Source organism: Haematobia irritans, chromosome 1 (genome assembly GCF_050003625.1).
Source record: "Haematobia irritans isolate KBUSLIRL chromosome 1, ASM5000362v1, whole genome shotgun sequence".
Classification (NCBI taxonomy): Eukaryota; Metazoa; Arthropoda; class Insecta; order Diptera; family Muscidae; genus Haematobia; species Haematobia irritans.
This window is the reverse complement of record NC_134397.1, coordinates 249,675,226-249,701,452: the sequence shown is the minus strand read 5'-3', so window position 1 is coordinate 249,701,452 and position 26,227 is coordinate 249,675,226. Positions and strand designations below refer to the sequence as shown.

The following is a 26,227-nucleotide window of genomic DNA, read 5'->3' as shown; positions in this document are numbered from 1 at the left end:
AAATTTGGTATGTGATATTAGTATATGGTATCGAACAACCATGCAGGAATTGGTTGCCTTTTGGAGAAGCAAAATTCATCCGATCTGCTTGAAATTTAGTACGTGGTTATCGTATATGATATTTAACAACCATGCCGAAAGTGGTCCATATCAGTCCATAATCATATATAGCCCCATACAAACCGATCCCGAGATTTGGTTTTGGAGCCTCTTGGAGGAGCAAATTTCATCCGAGTCAGTTGAAATTTGGTACATTGTGCTAGTATATGGTCGTTAACAACCATGCCTAACTAGGTCCATATCGGTCTATAGTTATATATATCCCTCAGATAAATCGATTTCCAATCACACAAAAATTGGTCCATATCAAGTTCATAATTGTATATAGCCCCCATATAAGTGACCCCCATATTTCAATTCTGACTCTCTACGTACCGTGCAAAAAGTCCGTATCGATTCGTAATTATTTGTAGACTTACCTATACATACAGTTTGTCAAGAAAGTGTTTTGACAATGGGATAAAAATTATGTTTTGTTCCAAAATTAAATATAATGAAATTTAAAAAAAAATATTTTATTATGTATTTTGCAAAGTATACATACGTACACAGAATTAAAAATTTAATAAAATATTTAATATTTCAATTATTTCTAGAATTTGAAATATTTGGCAATGTCAAAAGACTTTCTTGACATACTGTAACTTTTTTGTCTAATATATACCACGTATGGACTAACTCACAATTTAGAAAACGATGTTAAGAAGTTTTAAGATACCACAACCCAAGTAATTCAATTGTGGATGATAGAGGTCTGCATCGAATAACTTTTCACTACATGTATGCAATTCGCTGTCGAATATAGTACATACTAAAGGCCTGCACAAGACGTCTTATAAGACATATCAAGACATTTTTGTCTATTGAGGGTCATTGTTTACTCTCATTTGTTCCCGCAAATCATTGTATTTTTCCCTACACATGAACTATTATCTTGTGTGTACAAATACAAAAACTCACGCCAAACACTATTTACATATTCAGCATTTGCAAACTTACACACATCTCGCGTATTTGCAAGTTTTATATGGTGTACCTATTGTATTTCCATCTCCACGCTAGTAAAATGTATAAAACCACCACCATTTGTTTGGAGTTGTGAGTAAGTGAGAGAAGGAGAAACTGAGAAGCAGAAGAGAGCAATATAATGTCAAGTAGGGATGCCATATCACAATAAAACGAATGCTTTTATAGCTGAAAGCAGGGAGATTGATGGTAATTGCGGTGGTAATCAAATTCCTAAATATTTTTTGGTTTAAACTGGTAATATTACTACTAATAACTGACTATTTTCAGACTATTGCACCAGCAACTAACAATGAAAATATAACGGTTCACATATGAATTCTCTCCAGTAGTGTTACCGCCTATTTTGCCGCTGCATGTAAATATAAAACTCCAAAATCGCAATATTTTCAATAAGCATAGAAAAGACAACCATATTATGTTATTTGAATTTTGATATATAACATAGGTACCTTTATGTTTAAATAACTAATAAACCAACATTCGTTATTTTTAAATTAAGTTTCTTTGCATTTCGATTAATAACATTTAATTAAAGGAGGTGATTCAGAGTCGATCGGTATATATTTTATGGGGTCTAAAATCAATATTTCTGGTAGGCACATTTTTTGTTTTTGTTGTTATTATACCCTGACCACTATTTAGGGTATAAAAATGAATGTAATTGATCGAAACACAGTCAAAAAATACCACTTTTTCTTCCTACAAGTTGGCAACTCTGACTAACAAATGCACCACAAAAGCATAGCAAAGCAAAAAGATGAATCTCTAGGAATACTCGGTCGCTATGCTTCGTGTCCCGAGTATTTGATGTTGTTTTGTGTTATTTATTCATTATCGATGAATGTGTTTATGCATTTTGCCTTTGCAAAGAGAGTATTTGAGTTTGCGGGATCAGGGCAAATATTGGAAGTACGAGTATTTGTTGAAATAAATACACACTATGTTTAATTTGCTCAGAGCTTCTTCGGTTACAAATACTATTTGTACTCTCATTTATACTCTCATGTCTTGACTTTGGCCGTAAACACCATTTGGTATTTGCCTGCCAAATACATTTGTGCAGGCCTCTAGTACATACACTGTCTTTCTCTCAGAGCGCAAGTAGTGAAGTGAAGAGAACACTTGCTTGTCAAATACCACCAAGTACTTATCCGAAACAATATGTGTTCCGAAAAAAAGGAACAATAAAAATGTAAGTACTTGAGAAAAAGTACAACATGGATTCTCTTCACTTCACGTGGTACCACAAGTATTTCTCAGTTATATGCGAAGCAAAACTTTCCATTATTATTATACCCTTCACCACTACTGTGGTACAGGGTATAATAAGTTTGTGCATTTGTATGTAACGCCAAGAAATAGTTGTCATAGACCCATCTTTTAGTATACCGATCGGCTTAGAATTAAATTCTGAGTCGATTTAGCGATGTCCGTCTGTCTGTCTGTCCGTCTGTCTGTCCGTCTGTCTGTCCGTCTGTCTGTCTGTCTGTCTGTTGATGTATTTTTGTGTGCAAAGTACAGCTCGCAGTTTTAGTCCGATTGTCCTAAAATTTGGCGTAGGGTCCTTTTACGGCTCAAAGACGATCCCTATTGATTTTGGAAAAAATCGGTTCAGATTTAGATATAGCTGCCATATATATTTTTCACCGATCTGGTCATAATTGACGTGTATATCAACCGATCTTTCTCAAATTCCGTACATCCGAATATTTTATAAGTCTCGAAAAACTTGCCAAATATCAGCCAAATCGGTTCAGATTTAGATATAGCTCCCATATATATCTTTCGCCCGATATGCACTTATATAGGCCCAAAAGCCAGAGTTGTACACCAATTTGATTGAAATTTTGCACTAAGAGTACGAATAGTAGTACAGTCAAGTGTGCCAAATTTTATTGAAATCGGTTCAGATTTAGATATAGCTCCCATATATATCTTTCGCCCGATATGCACTTATAAAGCCCTAGAAGCCAGAGTTTTGCCCCAATTTGGTTGACATTTTGAACTAGGAGTACAATTATTAGTTTAGTCAAGTGTGCAAAATTTTTTTGAAATCGGTTAAGATTTAGCTATAGCTCCCATATATAGCTTTCGTCGATTTACAGTCATATGATCATAGAGTAAAATTTTTTTATCCGATTTAGTTGAATTTTTGCACAGGGAGTAGAATTAGCTTTGTGGCTATGCGTGCCAAATTTGGTTGAAATCGGTTCAGATTTGGATATAGCTCCCATATTTAGCTTTCGCCCGATGTACACCCATATGGCCCCAGAAACCAAAGTAGTACCCCGAGTTGCGTAAGATTTTACACAGGGAGTAGAACTAACATTATAAATATGCATACTGAATTTGGTTGAAATCGGTTCAGATTTATATGTAGCTCCTATATATATCTGTCATCCGATTTATAGTCATAAGACCAACGTGGGTCAAAATTTCATCCGATTTACTTCAAGTTGTGCACAAGGAATTGAATTAATGGAATTTTGACTATGCATGCCAAATTTATTTGAAATCCGTTCAGATTTAGATATAGCTGTCATATTTATATTTCGTCCGATATGTACTTATATGGTCAAAAATGTCATTCCAATATTTGTCAAAATGTTATTTCTATAGAAAATTTGTCAAAATTTTAGTTTTATTAAATAACGAATAATCGTGTAAAATTGGATTTGTGATGGTTTATACTTTTCTGGCGGAAAAGGTCCCTTGTAAAGCACGAATTTTTTGAAAATTTTGGCTTTTCGCATTGATATTTTTTGAACCACTTAACTTATCACAAACCCAATTGTACACGACTCGAGATATATTGTGTTTAGTGAAAAAAGAGCGAAAATTTCAAAAACTTTTCCATAAAACGTTTTTTTCGAATTCAGCAGCTCAAAATACATGGGAAAACTTGGTTTTTTTATCAATGGTACATTTTGAGTGTAAAGTAGTGTTATTAGTATTGTTAAGCGTGCCAAATTTGGTTGAAATAGGTTCAGGTTTAGATATAGCTCTCCTATATATATATCCTTCGCCGATTTACGTCGTTATGACCACAGAGACCCAAGTTTGACTCCGATTTAAGTGCCATAGAGGCTAAAGTTTCATATATTTTCTTAATATTTTGACCCAAGAGTACAATTGCTAGTATTGTTAAGTGCGCTTAATTTGGTTGAAATCGGTTAAGATATAGGTGTCATATGTATCATTCGACCGATTTATACGCATATGACCACTTAGCCAAAAAGAAAAGCTGATTTTCAATCCCAGTATGGTTGAAACACATCGGTTCAGATTTAGATATAACTCTCATATAACCCTTAACCCTATATTCCCATATCGACGAGATTGTAGCCCAAATGAATTAATGTTTTTCTAAAAAGAGTGGCATTGATACCTTTGCTAAGTGTGGTAAATTTGATCAACATCGGTTGAGATTTAGTTATAGCTCTCATACAGACGTATAGTCACCCGTGGGGTATCTACTCAGATATGATTGGATTTCAAAATTGGCCCCATTAGATGCAGATATAACCTCATGTAATTAGATAGAATTACATATAAATGTATATGATTCCATATGAGACCAAATCTAACATCTGACCCAATTCTATATATGAATAGATATAATTATATACAAGACATTAGATCTAGACCAGTATTGAGATCTGACCACATCTATTCCCATAGTATTTAGATTTGATTAGATCTTACCATTTTTCGAATTGAATCATATCTAATTGTATCACATTAGATATTTCAAGTTTTATGCATGCACATATCTCTTAAATTTCATAATAATGATATTACCCACTTTTATTAAAAGATTGAGATGATCAAAATGGTATTCTTAAATATTAACGTTGAGATATAGATATATGTCATATATACAGGCTGGTCCTTATTATATCTCCAAGATAAGTATCACTTCTGTAGTGGATTTTCAATGTAGTGTGTACCATATACACACGACAAATAAAAGATATTATCACAAATAATGCGAGTAGATCTCAAAAATATCAAATTCGTACGTCCTTCGTATAAAATGTATACGTAAGGTATCATTTTAATATTTATACCACTTCTGTGGTCCGTCAGGTACCTGTGAATTAAAGAAAACAATGTAAACAATTGTTTTGATCCGCAAGGATTATAGTAATTTGTAATTACCTGTATATACAGATTGTTAGTCAGCTAATTTGTGGTTGAGGGCTGCCCACAGCTTAGGTACACAAAATACCTAATCTGCGGATGTGGACATCCCACAGATTAGGTATACAACATACCAAATCGATAGACAATTTTCCTTATTTACCTGTGCATCAATGAATAAAATGTAAACAATTGATATATATCCCTATCGGATGTAGTAATGTTTACCTGTATATACAAATTTTTATTCAGTATACCTGGGGTATTTCCCCTAAATTAGGCAGTAATATTCAAATTAGTATGTCCTACACTTTAGAAGTATTAGGTTGTGCTACGGAAATATTTATTATCTCAACGAAATACATATTGTTAGTGTCAATATTCATAAAAGTAAAATGCCAAGAACTCACAAGCAAAGTACTTTGATCCGACAACGGCGGAACAGGACACGGATGCGTGATATACGAAATGTTGAAAATGTAACAATTCAACGAAGGAGCTATGTCAATGCATGGATGTTACGTAGAAGACAAGATGTTCAGTTTCGAAATGCCGAAAGGATAGCAGGCGCAATCGCGCACTCACAACAACGTGCCAACAATGAATCCCGGGCTATGGAAATGGAACGAGACAGAGCGGCCCATTCCCTTCGCCGTCAAGATTTGCAATACCGTACTCAAGAAAGCCAGCGAGATAGGGTGTCCCGATCACAACGACGTATGGATATTGAATACCGTGTGGAAGAACAGGAACGGGATACCAATGCTCGAGCACAACGGCGCATGGACGTTGAGTATCGCGCAGAAGAACAAGAGCGGGATACGAATGCAAGGTCCCAAAGACGCATTGATGTCGAGTTTCGCGCAGAAGAGCAACAGAGAGATACTGAGGCTCGATCACAACGACGTATGGATATTGAATACCGTGTGGAAGAACAGGAACGTGATGGCAATGCTCGAGCACAACGGCGGATGGACGTTGAGTATCGCGCAGAAGAACAAGAGCGGAATACGAATGCAAGGTCCCAAAGACGCATTGATGTCGAGTTTCGCGCAGAAGAGCAACAAAGAGATACTGAGGCTCGATCACAACGACGTATGGATATTGAATACCGTGTGGAAGAACAGGAACGTGATAGCAATGCTCGAGCACAACGGCGCAAGGACGTTGAGTATCGCGCAGAAGAACAAGAGCGGAATACGAATGCAAGGTCCCAAAGACGCATTGATGTCGAGTTTCGCGCAGAAGAGCAACAGAGAGATACTGAGGCTCGATCACAACGACGTATGGATATTGAATCCCGTGTGGAAGAACAGGAACGTGATAGCAATGCTCGAGCACAACGGCGCATGGACGTTGAGTATCGCGCAGAAGAACAAGAGCGGAATACGAATGCAAGGTCCCAAAGACGCATTGATGTCGAGTTATATATATTACGAGTTATATATATTATATATATTATATATATTACGAGATAAGTTAGCACATGCGACCAGACGCGAACATTTGGAATATGGTCAACTGGAACGACAAAGAGACAGATTTGCTCACGCCCAACATCGTGAAAATGAAGTTTTCCATATAACAGATCGTTTGAGGAATACAGCTCAGAGGCAATTGAGGAGAACTTTGGAAAGAAATATGCAGGCTGACGCAAATCGCTCAATGGCAGGAAGGGTGGCGCGCCACAGACGAGATTCTACAAATAGAGTACGAAGCAACATTCGTCAATCACAAAGAATACGAGAAATTAGGGCAAATCTATCAGCCGATGAACGTCGCCAGGAAATTTCGTCAATAATTGTCCGAAGGAATAATCAACGATTCGAGAATTACAACCGGGCGATTAAGCAAGGACCAACAAGTATTTGCACATGTTGCGGTGGTCTGTGGTTTAGTAATCAGATTGATTTATTGGATAAACAAGGTACATACGTCATAAACAATATAAATGATATTTTTTATCTCTCCGAAAAATTTCCTTCCTCCAATAATATGTACATTTTCTGCAAAACTTGTAGTAGATCGAAAAAAAAAGGCAAAATACCGAATATTTGTCTAGCAAATGGTTTGGATTTTCCCGAAATCCCTGATGCTCTAAAAGGCTTAACGCCCGTAGAAGAGCGCCTGGTAACAGCTAGATTGCCGTTTATGATTATAACCGCCCTTGGTTTTGAAAGGCAAAGTGCCATACGTGGAGCCGTGGTCAATGTTCCAATATCAGTTCAGGAAACGGTAACATCTCTCCCACGTACATTTGATCAGGCTCATGTCATTCAGTTGCATCTTAAACGACGATTAGAATACCAACACAATTATATGACTGAAACAATAAGACCTGCCAAAGTAATTGAAGCAGCCAGATATTTGATTAACACAAATTTATACACTGAACATGGTATCACAATTGATAACACCTGGTTTGAAAGCTTCAATTCGCAGGTCATTGTTCCTTTTGTTGCCGATCGTGAAGATCAGCAAATAATACAGTCAATTTTTAATAACCAGACCTCCTCTGAAGAAATTAATGATGTTCCTTCTGTGGAGGATGAACTCGAAGCCCTTAATCCTGGAGGTCAACAAACTTTATTGGAGAATATTCCAAATGAAAATATCCCTCAACAACGTGTTATAATGGCTCCAGGCGAAGGCCAACGGCCTATTGATATGATTCTGGATGCGGACTCTGAAGAGCTCTCATTCGCCTCCATATATTGTGGCCAAAAACGTTCCTGTACGGAAACTTATTCAAAAATCGTTCGATCGGAATTGCGAAGATATGACAGAAGATGTTGTAGAATTGACAAGCTGCTATATAGCTATAAAAAACTTGAAATGCTCACAATTAGAAATGCTATGTCGATCGCATTGCGGAAACATACTCGATCGCGAAATGTTACTGCCGCCAACGCTCTAAACGACGAATATATTGATAGCCTTATTCGACACGATGACGGATTTAGAATTTTAAAAGGTGTTCGATCATCTCCAGCACATTGGGAGGCGGAAAAGAAAAAGGCTATAGCCATGATTCGTCAATTTGGTCTTCCAACATTCTTTATCACTTTGTCGGCTGCTGAGACTAAGTGGCAGGAACTACTGGTAATTTTGGCAAAAACTGTAGATAATATGAATATATCTGAGGAAGAGGCTCTAAACCTCCCATTCGGAGAAAAAGCTAGATTGATCCGAAGTGATGCAATTACTTGTTCTCGTTATTTTGAATTTAGATTTAGGCAACTTTTTTCCCTCTTTAAAATGAAGAATGGAATTTTCGATGACCATTTTGTTAATAAATATTACTGGAGGGTGGAGTTTCAGCAACGAGGGTCCCCACATGTACATGGTATGTATTGGCTTCATGAAGCTCCAAAAGTTAACATCAACGATTCATCTACTTTTCCCGATGTTATTACTTTTATAGATAGATATATCTCTACCAATGGTGCAGACGAGAATTTAGCTGAATTTATTCCGTATCAACGGCATAATCACAATCGCTCGTGTACAAGAGAATTCCGGGGTGAAAAAATTTGTAGATATGGAATGCCGTATCCTCCAATGCCAGAAACAACAATTTTATTGCCCCTTCCAGATGATTGTGAAAACGTTTTAGAGTACAAGAATAATTTTAGCAAAATCCAATCGTTATTAAATGCCAATATGTCAGCTGATCAACTCGAACATTTGAATGTTTTCAAAAACTTCCTCAGTCATGAAAATATTTGTCTTTCTTATAACGAATATATACTGTCCTTGCGTTCTGCACTGAAAAAACCGAAAATAATGCTTAAACGGCGATTTGAGGACAGGATGGTCAATGCATACAATCCCACAATACTTGGTTTGCATAGAGCCAATATGGATATACAATATATATTAGATCCCTATGCATGTTGTAGCTATATAATTAACTACATAAATAAATCAAATCGGGGAGTTTCACGAATACTGCGTGACGCTGTTGAGGAAATTAAATTTGGAAATCACTCCATTAAGCAAAAGCTTCAGCACATTGGTCATAAATTTATTTCAGGTACAGAAATTTCTGCACAAGAAGCAGCTTATTGTTGTTTAGGAATGCGGCTATCTGAATGCAGTAATGCAGAAATTTACATAAATACTGGCCGACCAGAGGAACGTGTATTTATTTTGAAGCCAAGGGATCAGTTAGAACGATTGGATCCTGATTCTACAAACATATATGCACCTGGGCTTCTGAATCATTATATGCAGCGTCATGAAGATTTGGAAAATAAGTGTTTGGCAGACTTCGCAGCTGAATACCACTTTTCTAAAAACAAACCAAATCGTCGTCAAAACACTGTACATGACTTAAATGATCCCGCGGAAAACCCTCAATACATGGATCAAGATCCACTAGAAGAAGACCAAGGACAAGAACACACTGACGATCTGGAGGTAATGTTAGATATTCAAGCACCATTAAGGCAGTTAAAATATTTTGAACAGAAAGATAAAAGTGGTTATATGATAGAACGTATAAAACCGCATGTAATTCGATACCGCCATTATAGTGTAAGTACCCACAGAAGTGACTACTTTAGAGAACTTGTGATGCTGTATCGACCCTGGAGAAACGAAGAAGTAGAGCTGCTGCATAATGATAACGAGGCAACATGCATTGCTGAAAAAGAATTAATTGAAATCAACAGACGTAAATATGATGTTTTCGAGGAACGTGAACTTGAAAATATTCTCCAACGTCTGAGTGAAGAGGACGAGGTGGCAAATCAGATTCTCCAAGGTGAAGATGAGGCAGAAATTGATACAGAATTCCAAGTTCTTGGTGTCCCGGAAATCGATTCGCACATGAATTTATTGCAGACACCAGGCGGCGCTGTTTCGGAAGAAACTTCTGATGGCCGATTGCGGACTGTTAAACTTCCTCCACTAATTTCAGGATCAAATTTGCTGCAAATGGTACAAATGCTTAATTTGAAACAAAAGCAATATTTATCTCATCTGCTTCACAACATCAAATGCGGTAATTCATTCCATGAATTTATTGGCGGTGGTGCTGGAGTAGGTAAAAGTAGGTTGATATCAGCAATTTACCAATCTGTTAACCAGAGGCTTAATAGCATTCCTGGAACTGATCCGAGCGTTATAAAGGTTTTATTGACGGCACCAACTGGAAAAGCCGCATTCGGCATTGGGGGTGCAACATTGCATTCAATGTTTTCTTTACCCGTGAATCAGTCTTCGTCGGACTTAAGACCGTTGAATGCGGATACAGTAAATTCCATGTACTCTAAACTAATGTATTTGAGGCTTCTCATAATTGATGAAATTTCAATGGTGGGTGCGAGAATGTTCTCCTTCTTAGATGCACGATTGAAACAAATTTTCAAAAGCACAGAAATTTTCGGCGGCGTATCTGTAGTAGTGTTTGGAGACTTGAAACAACTTTCACCCGTTGGCGATCGCTGGATATTTTCAGCACCAAGCAGTGATCCCTACAGCGCAATCTATGGTACCACAATTTGGGAGAAGTTCAAATACTTCGAACTCACAGAAATAATGCGCCAAAGAGAAGACAACCTCTTTGCAGTTGCACTTAATAATATGTCTTGTGGGCAAATGACTGAGGACGACATTAAAATGCTTCGACAGCGAATCGTTACTCCCTCAGCGGTCCCTACTGATGCAATTCATCTTTTCTGCTCAAATGATGAAGTAGACCAATACAACACTGCCAAGTTAAATTCGATACAATCTGAAGAGATTATATCAAATGCAGAGGATTGCATAAAAGCCATTGGTTTAACAGAACAAAACAAGAAAAAGGTTTTGGAAGCTGTAAAGTTATTTAAAGTATCTGAATGCCAAGGACTTCCATATCGGTTAATTCTAAAAGTGTCGGCAAAATATATGGTAACTGTGAACATCGATACTAGCGATGGTTTGGTAAACGGCGCCACGGGGCAACTCATGGATATTACATTATCCACTACGAATAGGCGAATTCCTACAACACTTTGGATACATTTTTCTGAACCAACGGTAGGATATGCGGCTCGTTTAAAAAAACCCCATAGTACTCAAAAAAATTGGACTCCTATTGAAATTGTTACTAAAAGTTTTCAATATAAACGCAATGAGCAAGTTAATGTTGACAGAAAACAATTCCCGGTGGTTCCAGCAGAAGCAATTACAATTCATAAGAGTCAGGGTGCCACATATGAAAAGGTTGCCGTTCATTTAAAACCCCGTATGAACCGTTCCTCATTGTACGTTGCATGTAGCAGGGCAACAAGAGCTAATGGGCTGTTCCTTATAGGATCATTCAATCCACCTCGCCCCTTTACCGAAAATGACGCCGTGCATATGGAAATTGTTAATCTTCGCACGCATAAATTGTTGAAGACTTATTTCGATCATTTGCTTGAGCCCACAAATCTAAAAATAGTGTACCAAAATATTCAAAGTTTGCATGCCCATATAGAAGATGTCCGAAATGACAAATTAATTATGCAGGCTCATGTTTTATGTTTTGTTGAAACTTGGACTCTAAAAGAGGAAATTTACAATATCCCTGGTTTTACTATTTTACCACAAATGAGAATAGATTCTAGCGAAAGTTCTAATCGAAGATGTAAACGGGGATTAATAGTTTTTGTGAGAGATGATATATCCCATTATGTTACATATATGCATTACAAACGAGATATAATTGCAAATAAACCATTAGAATATTTGACCTTCAAATTAAAGGATATTAATTTTATTCTTTTATATAGGCATAAAAATTATTCAGAAATATTGCTTCGGAATGAGTTGGACAATATTTGCAGCAATATAAAATTTCCGGATAACAAAACTGTTATTCTTGGCGATTTTAATATTTGCAGAAAGCAAAATAAACCCGAAACGGAGATTCGACTCAACCAGAAAGGACTATTCTCATTTCTTGAAATGCCAACCACAAAAGGGATGTCTACGATTGACTGGTGTTTCAGTAATATTGACTATAGCTTTATAAGCGCTATAACATATGAAACAATTCATAGCTATCATGACGCAATATGCCTAAGCATATCTAATTTTTAAGCAGAAAAAATATTGACTAAACCATAACTATTTGGTTCCATACTCTAGCTCGTAAATACTACTTAGAATTATAATTTATATAAGATTAGAATAATTCTTATTTATAACAATGTATGTACGTGGTCGTAAATTTGCTATATTAATTTATATCAATATGTTACGAACTCATTACATTCTAACAAACTTTGGTAATATGTTGAACTATACGTTTCATTATATGGTAACCTATATGATTTCAACGTATTACACTCCCCTATGGAATACGCCGTGCTGAGGCAGGGGAGCTGAGTACTTTCTTTATTGGGAGGAAACCAATTATTCCATGTTTTTATTAGTTTTCACTAATTTGAAGGTGTTAAGATGGTATCAACAATTTTGGTATACATTGTGGTGAAGGGTATAATATAGTCGGCCCCGCCCGACTTTAGACTTTCCTTACTGGTTAATCATAGATATGTATGTATATCACATATTTCATATATTTATGTATGTAACACACTTACATTAACGTTTGCCGTTCTTTATAACAAACCAAAACATATATTATTGAGAGTAAGTTTATTTTTTATATTTCTGAAACTGCACGTGGTACATGGAGTACTCTATGAAGTTTTGTTTTCTCAACATACTCGACGTGATCACTCTGAGTACACTTCAATAAGAGAGAAAGAGGAATATGTGTTTGTTGGTAGTGAAGGCATCAGAGTAGCAACAAGAAGTTAGTCGTGGCTTTTGGTGTTCATCAAAATGTGTACCAATAGTTTTGCGACTCTCTCAAATAGATGTACTCATGTAGCAAGTACACGTGTACTCTGCATTTACAAACGGAATTGTGCAGACCTCTAGTGGATGACAGTCTTTCGTAGAAGTTTCTACGCAATCCATGGTGGAGGGTACATAAGATTCGGCCTGGCCGAACTTACGGCCGTATATACTTGTTTAACTTGAGAATATTATAACAACATAAGATAACATAAAAAGGACACCATAAACGAGTACACAAATTTACAGCAAAGTGCATTTGTTAAAAAAAAATGAGGTGGAAATCTTTAAAAAAATTATATTTACGTTTGAAATGTATACAAAACCTTATTATGGCAGCAAGAGTTAGTTAGATATGTTGAAATATGACGGCTAAACACCGCTAAACGGGTCATGACAAAAGCCAGAAAAAAGCTAATAACCAAATGCGTTTTTTCCCGCTAAAAGACATTAAAAAAACAGATCTAGCGGGAAAATCCAAATTGATATCAAAATATAAAATGCTTGAACCTCAAAATATTCATTAATAAACAAGAGCTCATTTTTAAATATTTTTAAATATTGTTCTAACTTGCCATTACCCAAAGCATATTTAAAGCTCATCGTAATGAAATATTATGTTTGACTAAAATTAAATCTCTATATAATTTTAAAAGATATTACAATAGTAATTATTATTTAAATTGGTAATTCTACTAATTTATTTTCAGGCATATTTTTATGCCCCATCATGTCATATTAAGATAAATTAAATAATATAATTATTATTGTACGACCACACACATACACACAGATATAGTCTCTTCTACGACTGCATAAAAATTAATCACAATAATTAAATTTGATATTAAATGTAATTCAATTATGACTGTTTGCTATTGCTATTGCAAATATGAAACCAGTTTAAATAACTAAACTAAAGAGAAAGGCATTTCAAATTATTTTACAGACATGATTGGTTGGCCATTCCCCTCCCCCTCCCCACATCTTGACCAAGCCTACGGCAATATTATCATTTACCATTTACTCAGTGCGGAAAATCAGAGAAAACTGATTGCCAACACTAACCACACAATTTAAAATATTATTGCAATTGAAATTAATTTACAAAATGATTCCCCTGCTCCAGCTTCAGATTCATTGGGGGAAAAGTAAACAATGACAATGGCCAGATATGATTTTCTGTTATAGCAGCAAACAACCCACATAGTCTGGAATGCTTGCCTGCCTGCCTGCATAGCTGCACAATATGGTATTTCCATATTGTCAATTTATGTGGTAAATACTGATGGTTTATTTGTTTGGGGAGGAGGAGCAAGCTATATTGAACCAAAGAATGATTCAGCATAACCAACTTCACACATTCAGACTAACAAACTGTCAGACAGACAAAGTGATAAACTGAAAGCTTAAGCATCTCGATTCATAATCTAGCAGGAAAATACTATAATGGTGAATGGCATCATGTTGCAGTTACACCCACTTCTTCTGTGAGCCACTAAACGGAAAACCAAATTTGCTTCTAAACTAGAAACTGGAAATTCCACGAAACAGAAAAAGTTTTGCCAAAACCTCTCAACCACTTCTCTAGTGTGTTTCACCCTGTTATCCCAATGACCAATGTGATTGTCTAATTTTCTAAGTCCAAGCCCCGTTTTAGAGGTTGCATGAATGCGCGCGCATTCGTTTATGTCTCTGTACTACTAATTCCATTTTATATTTCACTCTTGTATAGATGTCTCTCCTCAGATACAGCATCCCGCGGTCAAATAAAGAACGCTGGGAATTGTAAAAACTTTAAAGTTATTTTATTACAAGGCCTTAAATATTAAGGGGCCATCAAATATATTTTGTACATATACGAAGTACATATACGAAGCCTTTGAGGGATAAATTTGGTCTCAAACGAAAGGAAATTTTCTTTAGATAAGACTAATTGCATTTATTTTTCAAATCAATTCAGTTTGAAAGCAAGAGCAAAGATAATTGAGAAGAAGAGTTATACTTAATTATCTTTGGCAAGAGTGTATGTCAGGGCTGCCAATTTTACCGATTTATCGGCATTTTGACAATTTTTTACTCAAACAAGTATGTACAGCACTAAGTTCGGCCGGGCCAAATCTTAAATACCCACCACCATGAACCAAATATTAGGGTTTCCTTTGAAATTTCAGGAGGGCTTGAGGACACTTCCCGAAGATAAATTTAAAGATATCCTCTATGAGGACCATATCAGATTCTGGATTTATAAGAACCATTTTTGTTTGAGTTTTAGAGGAATCATTAACATCTCTTGTAAGTGTGCAAGAAAATTATAAAATAACGTCTTGATTTGAAATCTTTAATCTGTAGAAGTAAAATCTGGAAATGTCAAGCAATTTTCATGATCAGTGCGCCTTCTACACCCTCAAGAAGTGAAGTCGGTCTATATGGAGGCATTACCAAATTGACCGATAAAAACTTAATCCGATACACGTTTTTGTGAGCCTAAAATACCAGAATATTTACAATTTCAGGCAAATCAGATAAAACCTACGGTTTCTAGAAACCCAAGGAGTTAAATCGTTCTTATGGGGCTATACCAAAATATGGACCGATATTCACCGTTTTCGGCACACCTCTTTATGAGCCGAAAATACCTATAGATTTCCAATTTCTGGCAAATTGGATAAAAACTTCGGATTCTAGAAGCCCAAGAAGTAAAATCGGGAAATCGGTCTATATGGGGGCTATACAAAAATATGGACTGATACTCACCATTTTTGGCACACCTCTTTATGGTCATAAAATATCTCTAGATTTCAAATTTCAAGCAAATCGGATAAAAGCTACCATTTCTATAAGCCCAAGACCCCCAAATCAGGAGGTCGGTTTATATGGGGACCATACCAAAACATGAACCGATACTCACAATTTTTGGCACACGTATTTGTGGTCCTACAATACCTCTAGATTTCCAATTTCAGGTAAATTGAATAAAAACTGCGGTTTCTATAAGACCAAGAAGTAAAATCGGGAGATCGGTCTATATGGGGGCTATACCAAAATATGGACCAATACTCACAATTTTTGGCACACGTATTTGTGGTCCTACAATACCTCTAGATTTCCAATTTCAGGTAAATTGAATAAAAACTGCGGTTTCTATAAGCCCAAGAAGTAAAATCGGAAGATCCGTCTATATGGGGGCTATACCAAAATATGGACCGATACTCACAATTTTTGGCACACGTATTTGTGGTCCTACAATACCTCTAGATTTCCAATTTCAGGTAAATTGAATAAAAACTGCGGTTTCTATAAGCCCAGGAAGGAAAATCGGGAGATCGGTCTATATGGGGGCTATACCAAAACATGGACCGATACTCACCATTTTTGGCACACCTCTTTATGGTCGTAAAATACCTCTAGATTTCAAATTTCAGGCAAATTGGATAAAAACTTCGATTTCTATAAGCCCAAGACCCCAAATCGGGAGGTCGGTTTATATGGGGACTATATCAAAACCTGGACCGATATAGCCCATCTTCGAACATGACCTGCCTGCAGACAAAAGACGAGTTTGTGCAAAATTTCAGCACGATTGCTTCATTATTGAAAACTGTAGCGTGATTACAACAGACAGACGGACATCGTTATATCGTCTTAGAATTTCTCCCTGATCAAGAATATATATACTTTATATAGTCGGAAATCGATATTTCGATGTGTTACAAACGGAATGACAAACTTATTATACCCCCGTCACCATTCTATGGTGGTGGGTATAAAAATAGCTAATGAAATTATGATATTAGCTCCATTCAAAAAGTTTGAATAGACGCAGTTCGTTTACACGTTAAGAGCCAGCAAAAGAGAGAATGCATTAGACAGTTGTCAGAAAGAGAAATTGCAAATGTTTGCTAGAGATGTAGGAGCTATACCTCATTTTACATCTACAGTATTATTATCACGGTTGCCACTTATACTAAAAATAATCCACCAAAACTTGAAGAAATTGTTACCAAAAATCTACCCAATTAAAAAAACAAGTAAGTAAAGTAGAAAGTCGGGTGGGGCCGACTATATCATACCCTAAACCACCATTACAGAATTAGTAATCATAAGCATTTGTGGGGTAACATATAGGTCTGGGGGATAAACCGCAGTTGCATATTTAAGAAAGTAAAGGGGTACATGTCAATCTGACTATAGCTCATAGCCAATGTTGCCACGGAAAATGTTCGGTTTACCCTACAAGGACAAAAAAGTTCCCTACTTTCCCATACATTCCCAAACAATTTTCCCTACTATATTTTTCGTTAAATTTTTCGTTAACCAATTTTACAAAACAAAAATGGTTCTAAGTACTTTATTATATTAAAACATGATAAAATCTCTATAAAAATAAAATCTCTATAAAAATAAATCTCTATAAAAATAAAATTTTGGAAAAAGTTTCTATAAACAAATTTTTGTGAGAAATTTTTCTATAGAAATAAAATTTTGACAAAAACTTCTATAGAAATAAAATTTTTGAGAAAAAATTCCACAGAAATAAAATTTTGAGAAAATTTTTTATAGAAATAAAATTTTGAAAAAATTTCTATAGAAATACAATTTTGACAAAATGTTCTATACACTCAAAAAAAAGTGAACTCTCTATTTCACTAAAGCCAATTTAACTTTATTTTAGTTCATGGAATTATTATGTTTGGAGAAAGTTTCCTTTACTCTAATAATTTTTTGTGTACGTTAGTTAAATTAACTAAAACCGAGGAAAAAAATATACTCAAATGAAGCATACAGATTAACTAAATTTGTGTCTTCCACAAAATAGTTCAGAATTTCTTTAAATTTGTAAATTTTACCAAAAATGCGTCCACCATGAACTTCGTATGTCACTAAAGACATTCTTGCAATTTTGAACTCCAAGTTTTTCCTTCAAACAACAAAATTTTCTTCAACAAGTGAAAAAACTTAATTATGTCTAATAAATTTTCTTGAATTTGTCGAAAAATATTTACTTAGTTTTATGACATCGGCGTGATGCCAACGTTTGTAATACTGTTTAGTTAAAATTTTCTACAAATATTCAAAATTTTCTAAAATTAACCGAAAGTTTTCTTCCTTGTTGGTTCACTGTTTTTTCAGTGTAGAAATAAAATGTTGACAAAATTCTCTACAGGAATAAAGTTTACCACACATTATTAAAGATCAAGCCTTGCCGGCTTCTAATTTCCTCCTCTAGAGCCACCAAAATGTAAAAATTATTACAAATTGTTGAGTGAAAATGTCCTACATTGTGGCCCTACGTCCCTACAAGACGCTGAATATTAAAAAACCCTACATATAGGGAATTTCCCATACTTCTAGCAACACTGGCTGCGTTGATATTGCGCCTACGAAGTTAGTGAGCCCATTATTAAAAAAGAGAAAATCGTTAAATTAGTGTTGGTAATAAATACAAATTTGTAAAAATCGAGCAATATTCTTATGTAAGAGCTACCAGTACGTATAAGTACGATCGGCTAGTACATCAAAATTTGAAATTTGAGTAACATTGTTTAATAAATAAGAGTACTATAGCCAAATTTGGGAAACTCGAGCGATGCATATATATGGAAGCTATATCTAAATCTGATCCAATTTGCATAATATTTTGCGGGTATGAGTAATACCACAAAAGGTTACCTTGTTCAAGATTTGAGTAAGATCAGTTAAGAAATGAGGCCTGTATGGTCAAACATAAGGTTATTAGGGGCGAATTTTTCAAATCGGCTGATACATATATGGGAACTATATCTACATCTGAACCGATTTCGATGAAATTTTGCACATATAGTTAGTACTATAGAGGACTGAATATAGCAAACTTTTAGTGAGATCGGTTAATAAATAAGGGTTCTATGGCCAAATTTGGGAAAATCGGGCTATACATATATATGGGAGCTATATCTAAATCTGAATCGATTTCGATGAAATTTTGCACATATAGTTAGTACTATAGAGGACTGGATCTAGCCAAATTTGGGTAAGATCGGTTGGTAAATAAGGGTTTTATGGCCAAATTTACAAAAATCGGGCGGTACATATATATGGGAGCTATAGCTAAATCTGAACCGATTTCGATGATTTTTTGCACATATATTTAGTGCTATAGAAGATTATGTTTAGCCAACTTTGAGTAAGATATAGAAAAATTTGTCAAAATTTTATTTCTATGGAAAATTGTGTCAAAATTTTACTTCTATGGAAAATTTTGTCAAAATTTTATTTGCACAGAAAATATTTTCAAAGTTTTATTTTTATAGAAAATTTTATCAAAATGTTACTTCTATAGAATTATATTTTCGTTAATAAGTTAACCATATCCTTCGATCTGAAAACAAATTCGAAAAGATTTGTACTGTTTTAACCCTTATACTACGTTGGGGTCATTTGACGACCCAAATCGTATTTTTCAACACCGCATATGTTACTGTTCGAATATAATTAACAATTTCTATCACTCAGTGCATAAATTGGTAACATATGCTGAATTCATGCTGAAAAGTAAGAACTTTTAATTATAATCCAAAAGTAAGAAATTCGGTGATGAAAAATACGACCTAATACCCAACGTAGTATAAGGGTTAAAGAGTAGGGTCAGGGGTAGTCTGGTACAAAAACTGTATTACTGATTAATCACTTCATGGTTTCCACACACGTGTCCCCTACATTTAAAAAAAAAAAGTCTGACTATTGTGTTTATATACAGAAATAGGGCGGTTATGCAGATATAAAACGGACCGGCTTAACAAACGTCGGGTAGGGCGTGTTCCCTTTCAACCTATTTTTATACCCTTCACAATAGGATGGGGGGTATCACATCGAAATATTGCTCTAAGACCATATAAAGTATATATATTCTGGTTCGTGGTGAAATTCTGAGTCGATATAAGCATGTCCGTCCGTCTGTTGAAATCACGCTAACTTCCGAACGAAACAAGCTATCGACTTGAAACTTGGCACAAGTAGTTGTTATTGATGTAGGTCGGATGGTATTGCAAATGGGGCATATCGGTCCACTTTTAGGTATAGCCCCCATATAAACGGACCCCCGAAACTTGGCTTGCGATTGCTCTAAGAGAAGCAACTTTGATCCGATCCGGCTGAAATTTGGTACATTGTGTTAGTATATGGTATCTAACAACCATGCAAAAATTGGTCCACATCGGTCCATAATTATATATAGCGCCTATATAAACCGATCCGCCGATTTGGCTTGCGGAGCCTCTACGAGAAGCAAATTTCATCCGATCCGGCTGAAATTTGGTACATGGTATTAACAGGTTGGCTGATAAGTCCGCGGTCTAACAAAGAAAATCACTTTTTTTCTCAAAATTCGTTTTTATTATTAAACATAGTACCGTTCAAGAGCGATACAACGATTATAGCGACCTTCCAATTTTTTGATACCATTTTGGTAGTATTCCTTCGGTTTTGCCTCAAAATTGGCCCCAGTTTCGGCGATCACCTTCATTGAAGCCAAATTTTTCCCTGCGAGCATCCTTTTGAGGTCTGAGAAAAAGAAAAAATCGCAGATCTTGAGAATACGGTGGGTGGGAAAGCAATTCGAAGCCCAATTCATGAATTTTTGCCATCGTTCTCAATGACTTGTGGCACGGTGCGTTGTCTTGGTGGAACAATACTTTTTTCTTCTTCATATGGATCTGTTTTGCCGCGATTTCGACCTTCAAACGCTCCAATAACGCCATATAATAGTCACTGTTGATGGTTTTTCCCTTCTCAAGATAATCGATAAAAATTATTCCATGCGCATCCCAAAAAACAGAGGCCATTACTTTGCCAGCGGACTTTTGGGTCTTTCCACGCTTCGGATACGGTTCACCGGTCGCTGTCAGGAGTGTAGTGATGGAGCCATGTTTCATCCATTGTCACATATCGAAGGAAAAACTCGGGTGTATTACGAGTTAACAGCTGCAAACACCGCTCAGAATCATCAACACGTTGTTGTTTTTGGTAGACAGCTTCCGCATATCCAAATATTAATGAATGATATGACCAACACGTTCCTTTGATATCTTTAGGCCTCTGCTATCTCGATCAACTTCATTTTACGGTCATTCAAAATCATTTTGTGGTCGGTAACCGTCCTACGCGCTCATTTCACCACGCTTGAATTTTACATACCAATCAATTATTGTTTATTTCCCTGAAACTCATTATCAAGCCAAGTTTTTGTTTCCACCGTATTTTTTCCCTTCAGAAAACAGTATTTTATCAAAACACGAAATTCCTTTTTTTACATTTTTTTCACAATAACAAGTTGTTTCACAAAAGACGCTGTATCGTGTCAAATTTTGACACGAATCATTTGAAGGTTCACACAAAAAAAAAATTTCTGATTCAATCACGAAATTTATTGATCCAAATTAAAAATCTAGAGGTACTTGAGGGCCATAAGAAGATGCGCCGAAAATGGTGCCCATCGGTCCATGTTTTGGTATAGCTCCCATATAGACCGATCTCCTGATTTTGCTTCTTGGGCTTCTAAAAACTGTATTTACTATCCGATTTGCCTGAAATTGTAAATCTAGAGGTATTATGGGACTATAAAGAGGTGTGCAGAAAATGGTTCGTATCGGTGCATGGTTTGGTATAGCCCCCATATAGACCGATCTCCCAAATTTTGCTTCTTGGGCTTCTAAAAACTGTATTTACTATCCGATTTGCCTGAAATTGGAAATCTAGAGGTATTTTGGCACCATAAAAAGATGCGCCGAAAATGGTGCCCATCGGTCCATGTTTTGATATAGCCGCCATATAGACCGATCTCCCGATTTTGCTTCTTGGGCGTCTAGAAACTGTATTTTCTATCCGACTTGCCTGAAATTGAAAATCTAGAGGTATTTTAGGACCATAAGGAGGTGTGTCGAAAATAGTCCCCATCGGTTCATGTTTTGGTATAGCCCCCATATAGACCGATTCCCCGATTTTGCTTCTTCGGCTTCTAAAAACTGTATTTACTATCCGATTTGCCTGAAATTGGAAATCTAGGGATATTATGGGACCATAAAATGGTGTGTAGAAAATGGTTCGTATCGGTTCATGTTTTGGTATAGCCCCCATATAGACCGATCTCCCGATGTTGTATTTTGGGCTTCTAGAATTCGCAGCTTTCACCCAATTCGTCAGAAAGTGGAATTCTAGAGGTATTTGTCCATGTTTTGGTATTGGTCCATGTTTTGGTATAGCCTCCATATACACTTAACTCCCGAATTTATTTCTAGGACTTCTGGAATCCGGCTGACTACAAATAGGTCAGCTGAATATGGTCGATGCTATCCGAAGGAGATCGAAATATCGAATTATAAAAAAATAAAACAGAAAATAAAAATAAAACTTTGACCTTGAGCTTGAATTTACAAAAAGTAAACAGAAGGTAATAAATAAAAAGGTCAAAAAACAAAAACAACAAACTTAGGAAAAATCTACAGATTTAAGATTTCAAATCGAGGAGTTATTTCATCATATAATCATATATATAACTTAAATATTTAGACTCTTTAATAGGGTTGCCATATAGAGCTTGGTGATGGTTTCAATTGGGGTTAACTACCATTTTGACAAATATAGTGGATATGTTAACGAGCTGGTTCGATAGTGTAACTAAATTCCAGGAGAAGTATTTCGAACACATTCTTACTACGAATGACCTATGACCTAACACCTATGTGCCTTTTACATTTCAGTATGATTTTCAGAAATACGACAAATTTGTAAGTTTCTGGATTAATATTTTGATTTTGTAAATAGCGTTTACTTTGAAAGCTCTCTTGTAGCAGTGTCGCGATGGACTAAAGGCCTTTCAAAATCAGCAACATAGAATTCAACCTCCAAATACTTTTTGTTTCTTTCTCTTCTCTTTTTCATAGGATATATTTCCAGTTTTTCCATAGTTCGTTGCTTATGAGCGATATCATTGAGCAGTGCCATTACATTTATGAGTTGGAAATTGGCATGGGAAGTTATGGCTAAAAGGAACAGCAGCATTCAGTGTTGCAGCATCAGCAAAGTCGAAACGTCATGGATGAAATAGAAGTGGGCGTGTTTTGTTTTATTGGCAGCCAGTAATGGCAACACCACTAACAGCCACATAGCCTAGTCACCAACTTCAACAGGAGTACGATGTACGATGACTTTACTCTAAACAAACTGCGCTTGTGCAAATACACAGCCAATTCAATTCCATGTGCATGAAAGCCTATCACGATGATAGGGATGTAAGGAGAGATGGAAGGAATTTTTTTTTACTGCTGTAAAATTGCCAATCTCTTGTGTGCAACTATATAGTCTCTCGGAGTTTGTGAGGAGTATATGAGAGCATGTAGGGTTGTGTTTGTGTGTGTGATATGTTGCTTTAAGCAACAACATCTTTTAATTTATTTAACGATAATTTATTGCCGTTGGGCTATAAAAACGTACACTTTCTGTTCGTTCTCATTTAATAATTGAACGATACCTTAAGGCGTCGTCATTTTGTGATTTTTCACTACTTCTGATTATTTGTAATTATAGATTGTGCAGACGCAAATACGCATATACACACAAATAAATATACAAAGACTTACTTTAGTATAAGATTCTAATACAGATGTTGTTATATAGGGACAATGGGAATGCCGTTCGATTCAGAAAAAATTGTGAGTGAGGAAAACATATGCGTACACTGAAAAAGAAATTGTCCTTAGCAAAAGGTTTCATGATTCGCATATGAATGCGAATTTTGTCAGCATAGAAGATGCATTTCTCTGATATAAAGGTTTTTCATTATCCATTATTCATCCATTATCAAATAACTTTTAATGGAAGTCGTTTTAAGTGATTTGACTTAAATATGGGTAACTAAAAATCTAGACGTATTTTGGGTTAGTAAAGAGATATGCCAAATTTGGTACGTCTGATAGTCCTTATTCAGGGTGGCTGGTATATAATGCAGCAAATTAGGGCGATTTATTCTCCTGTTTTTTTTTTTTCAAATGAAAGAAATGCGGGATATAACCACAGTTGCCAAAGATATTAGAATTCTACCAAAAATGGTAGATTTTTTTCTGTTTGGTAAATTTTTACTGTTTTGTAGATTGGTAGAATTCGTGATGGTATGGTAGATTTTGCAAAATCTAACAAATAGAAATAGAATTTCGACAAAATTTTCTATAGAAATAAACAAAACGAATGAAAGAAAGAAGAGGAAGTACGCTCAAAATAAAACCCAGCCAACTTCACTCTAATCGATTATTTGATGGTGGCAAAGGAAAAGAGAGATGCTTGTACGAATTTATTTCGGCATAAGCCGGCTATGAATGTAAAGCTTGAATGTAAAGATTTTCCTCGGTTAGAGCACGACCTGTTGATGACTCGAATTTTATATTTAACGCAAGGGCTAACTGTGACCACGCAACTCTTTCGGACACTTGAAAAGGTTCCCGTACGATATCGGAAAAGGCATTATCCCAGGTAATTGTCGCCCATGACTGTGGTTCCTGATTACCATGCACGATGACTACAACGGGCAATGACAATGTCCATACCTAAAGAAAAACATGTAGGTGGCAGCATTGAAGGTAAATCGAAGGATGTAAGATTTAATTAAAATATTTAATTATAAAGGGTGATTCTTTTGAGGTTAGGATTTTCATGCATTAGTATTTGACAGATCACGTGGGATTTCAGACATGGTGTCAAAGAGAAAGATGCTCAGTATCCTTTGACATTTCATCATGAATAGACTTACTAACGAGCAACGCTTGCAAATCATTGAATTTTATTACCAAAATCAGTGTTCGGTTCGAAATGTGTTTATCGACAAATTTTGTTCAGCGATGAGGCTCATTTCTGGTTGAATGGCTACGTAAATAAGCAAAATTGCCGCATTTGGAGTGAAGAGCAACCAGAAGCCGTTCAAGAACTGCCCATGCATCCCGAAAAATGCACTGTTTGGTGTGGTTTGTACGCTGGTGGAATCATTGGACCGTATTTTTTCAAAGATGCTGTTGGACGCAACGTTACGGTGAATGGCGATCGCTATCGTTCGATGCTAACAAACTTTTTGTTGCCAAAAATGGAAGAACTGAACTTGGTTGACATGTGGTTTCAACAAGATGGCGCTACATGCCACACAGCTCGCGATTCTATGGACATTTTGAGGGAAAACTTCGGAGAACAATTCATCTCAAGAAATGGACCGGTAAGTTGGCCACCAAGATCATGCGATTTGACGCCTTTAGACTATTTTTTGTGGGGCTACGTCAAGTCTAAAGTCTACAGAAATAAGCCAGCAACTATTCCAGCTTTGGAAGACAACATTTCCGAAGAAATTCGGGCTATTCCGGCCGAAATGCTCGAAAAAGTTGCCCAAAATTGGACTTTCCGAATGGACCACCTAAGACGCAGCCGCGGTCAACATTTAAATGAAATTATCTTCAAAAAGTCAATGTCATGGACCAATCTAACGTTTCAAATAAAGAACCGATGAGATTTTGCAAATTTTATGCGTTTTTTTTTTTTTTAAAGTTATCAAGCTCTTAACAAATCACCCTTTACTTGTTACGACGCGTGTATCTAAACTGTAAACACTTTCGCCCACACACACTTACCCTAATCCTATAATCATTGACTACAACAGACGTATAAAATAATAAAGCAAACTTCTCGTCCATGACACTCTCGGTGCCCTTTTTCTCGGCACGTTTTATTTTCTTCAATTGCATCGTTCTAAAAATAAATTAAACAGGGAAATAAGAAACCTCGATAATGGAGGACACCAAGACCTATGCCACCCACAGATTCTCTAAAGACAAACTTTCTATGAAATTTCCACTAAATTTAGAGATGGCTTTGTCTTACAAAAGTTCTATGAATTCTTTCTAAAGACAAAATTTTTATGCAATTTATTCTAAAGACAAAAATTTTATGCAATTTATTCTAAAGACAACATTTTTATGAAATTTATTCTAATGACAAAATTTTAATGACAATTATTCTGAAGACAAAATTTCAATGAAATTTATTCTGAAGATAAAATTTTTATGAAATTAAAAAAAAATCTATGAAAACATTTATAGACAAAATTTGAAATGAAATTTAATGAAATTTAACACAAAATTTTTATGAA

The 26,227-nt window shown here is 35.8% G+C and overlaps 2 protein-coding genes and 1 long non-coding RNA gene across 3 annotated transcripts; 2 read left to right on the top strand and 1 right to left on the bottom strand.

The window, feature by feature from the left end:
• Positions 1-871: 871 nt before the first annotated feature.
• LOC142219620 (uncharacterized) lies at positions 872-1,583 on the top strand. The gene is made up of 2 exons (XR_012717672.1): positions 872-1,287; positions 1,357-1,583. It is a non-coding gene; the product is annotated as an uncharacterized LOC142219620 (long non-coding RNA).
• A 232-nt stretch (positions 1,584-1,815) lies between these two features.
• LOC142235725 (uncharacterized) lies at positions 1,816-12,306 on the top strand. The gene is made up of 5 exons (XM_075306986.1): positions 1,816-2,004; positions 2,047-2,109; positions 5,485-5,600; positions 5,678-6,650; positions 6,712-12,306. The coding sequence occupies exons 1-5, from the start codon at positions 1,816-1,818 to the stop codon at positions 12,304-12,306; spliced, it is 6,936 nt and encodes a 2,311-aa protein (XP_075163101.1).
• Positions 12,307-24,410: 12,104 nt separating this feature from the next.
• On the bottom strand, positions 24,411-25,876 carry LOC142235718 (signal transducer and transcription activator-like). Its single transcript, XM_075306978.1, has 2 exons — positions 25,710-25,876; positions 24,411-24,644 (listed from the first exon to the last, which is right to left on the bottom strand). The coding sequence occupies exons 1-2, from the start codon at positions 25,821-25,823 to the stop codon at positions 24,411-24,413; spliced, it is 348 nt and encodes a 115-aa protein (XP_075163093.1). The 5' UTR covers positions 25,824-25,876.
• Positions 25,877-26,227: the final 351 nt, after the last annotated feature.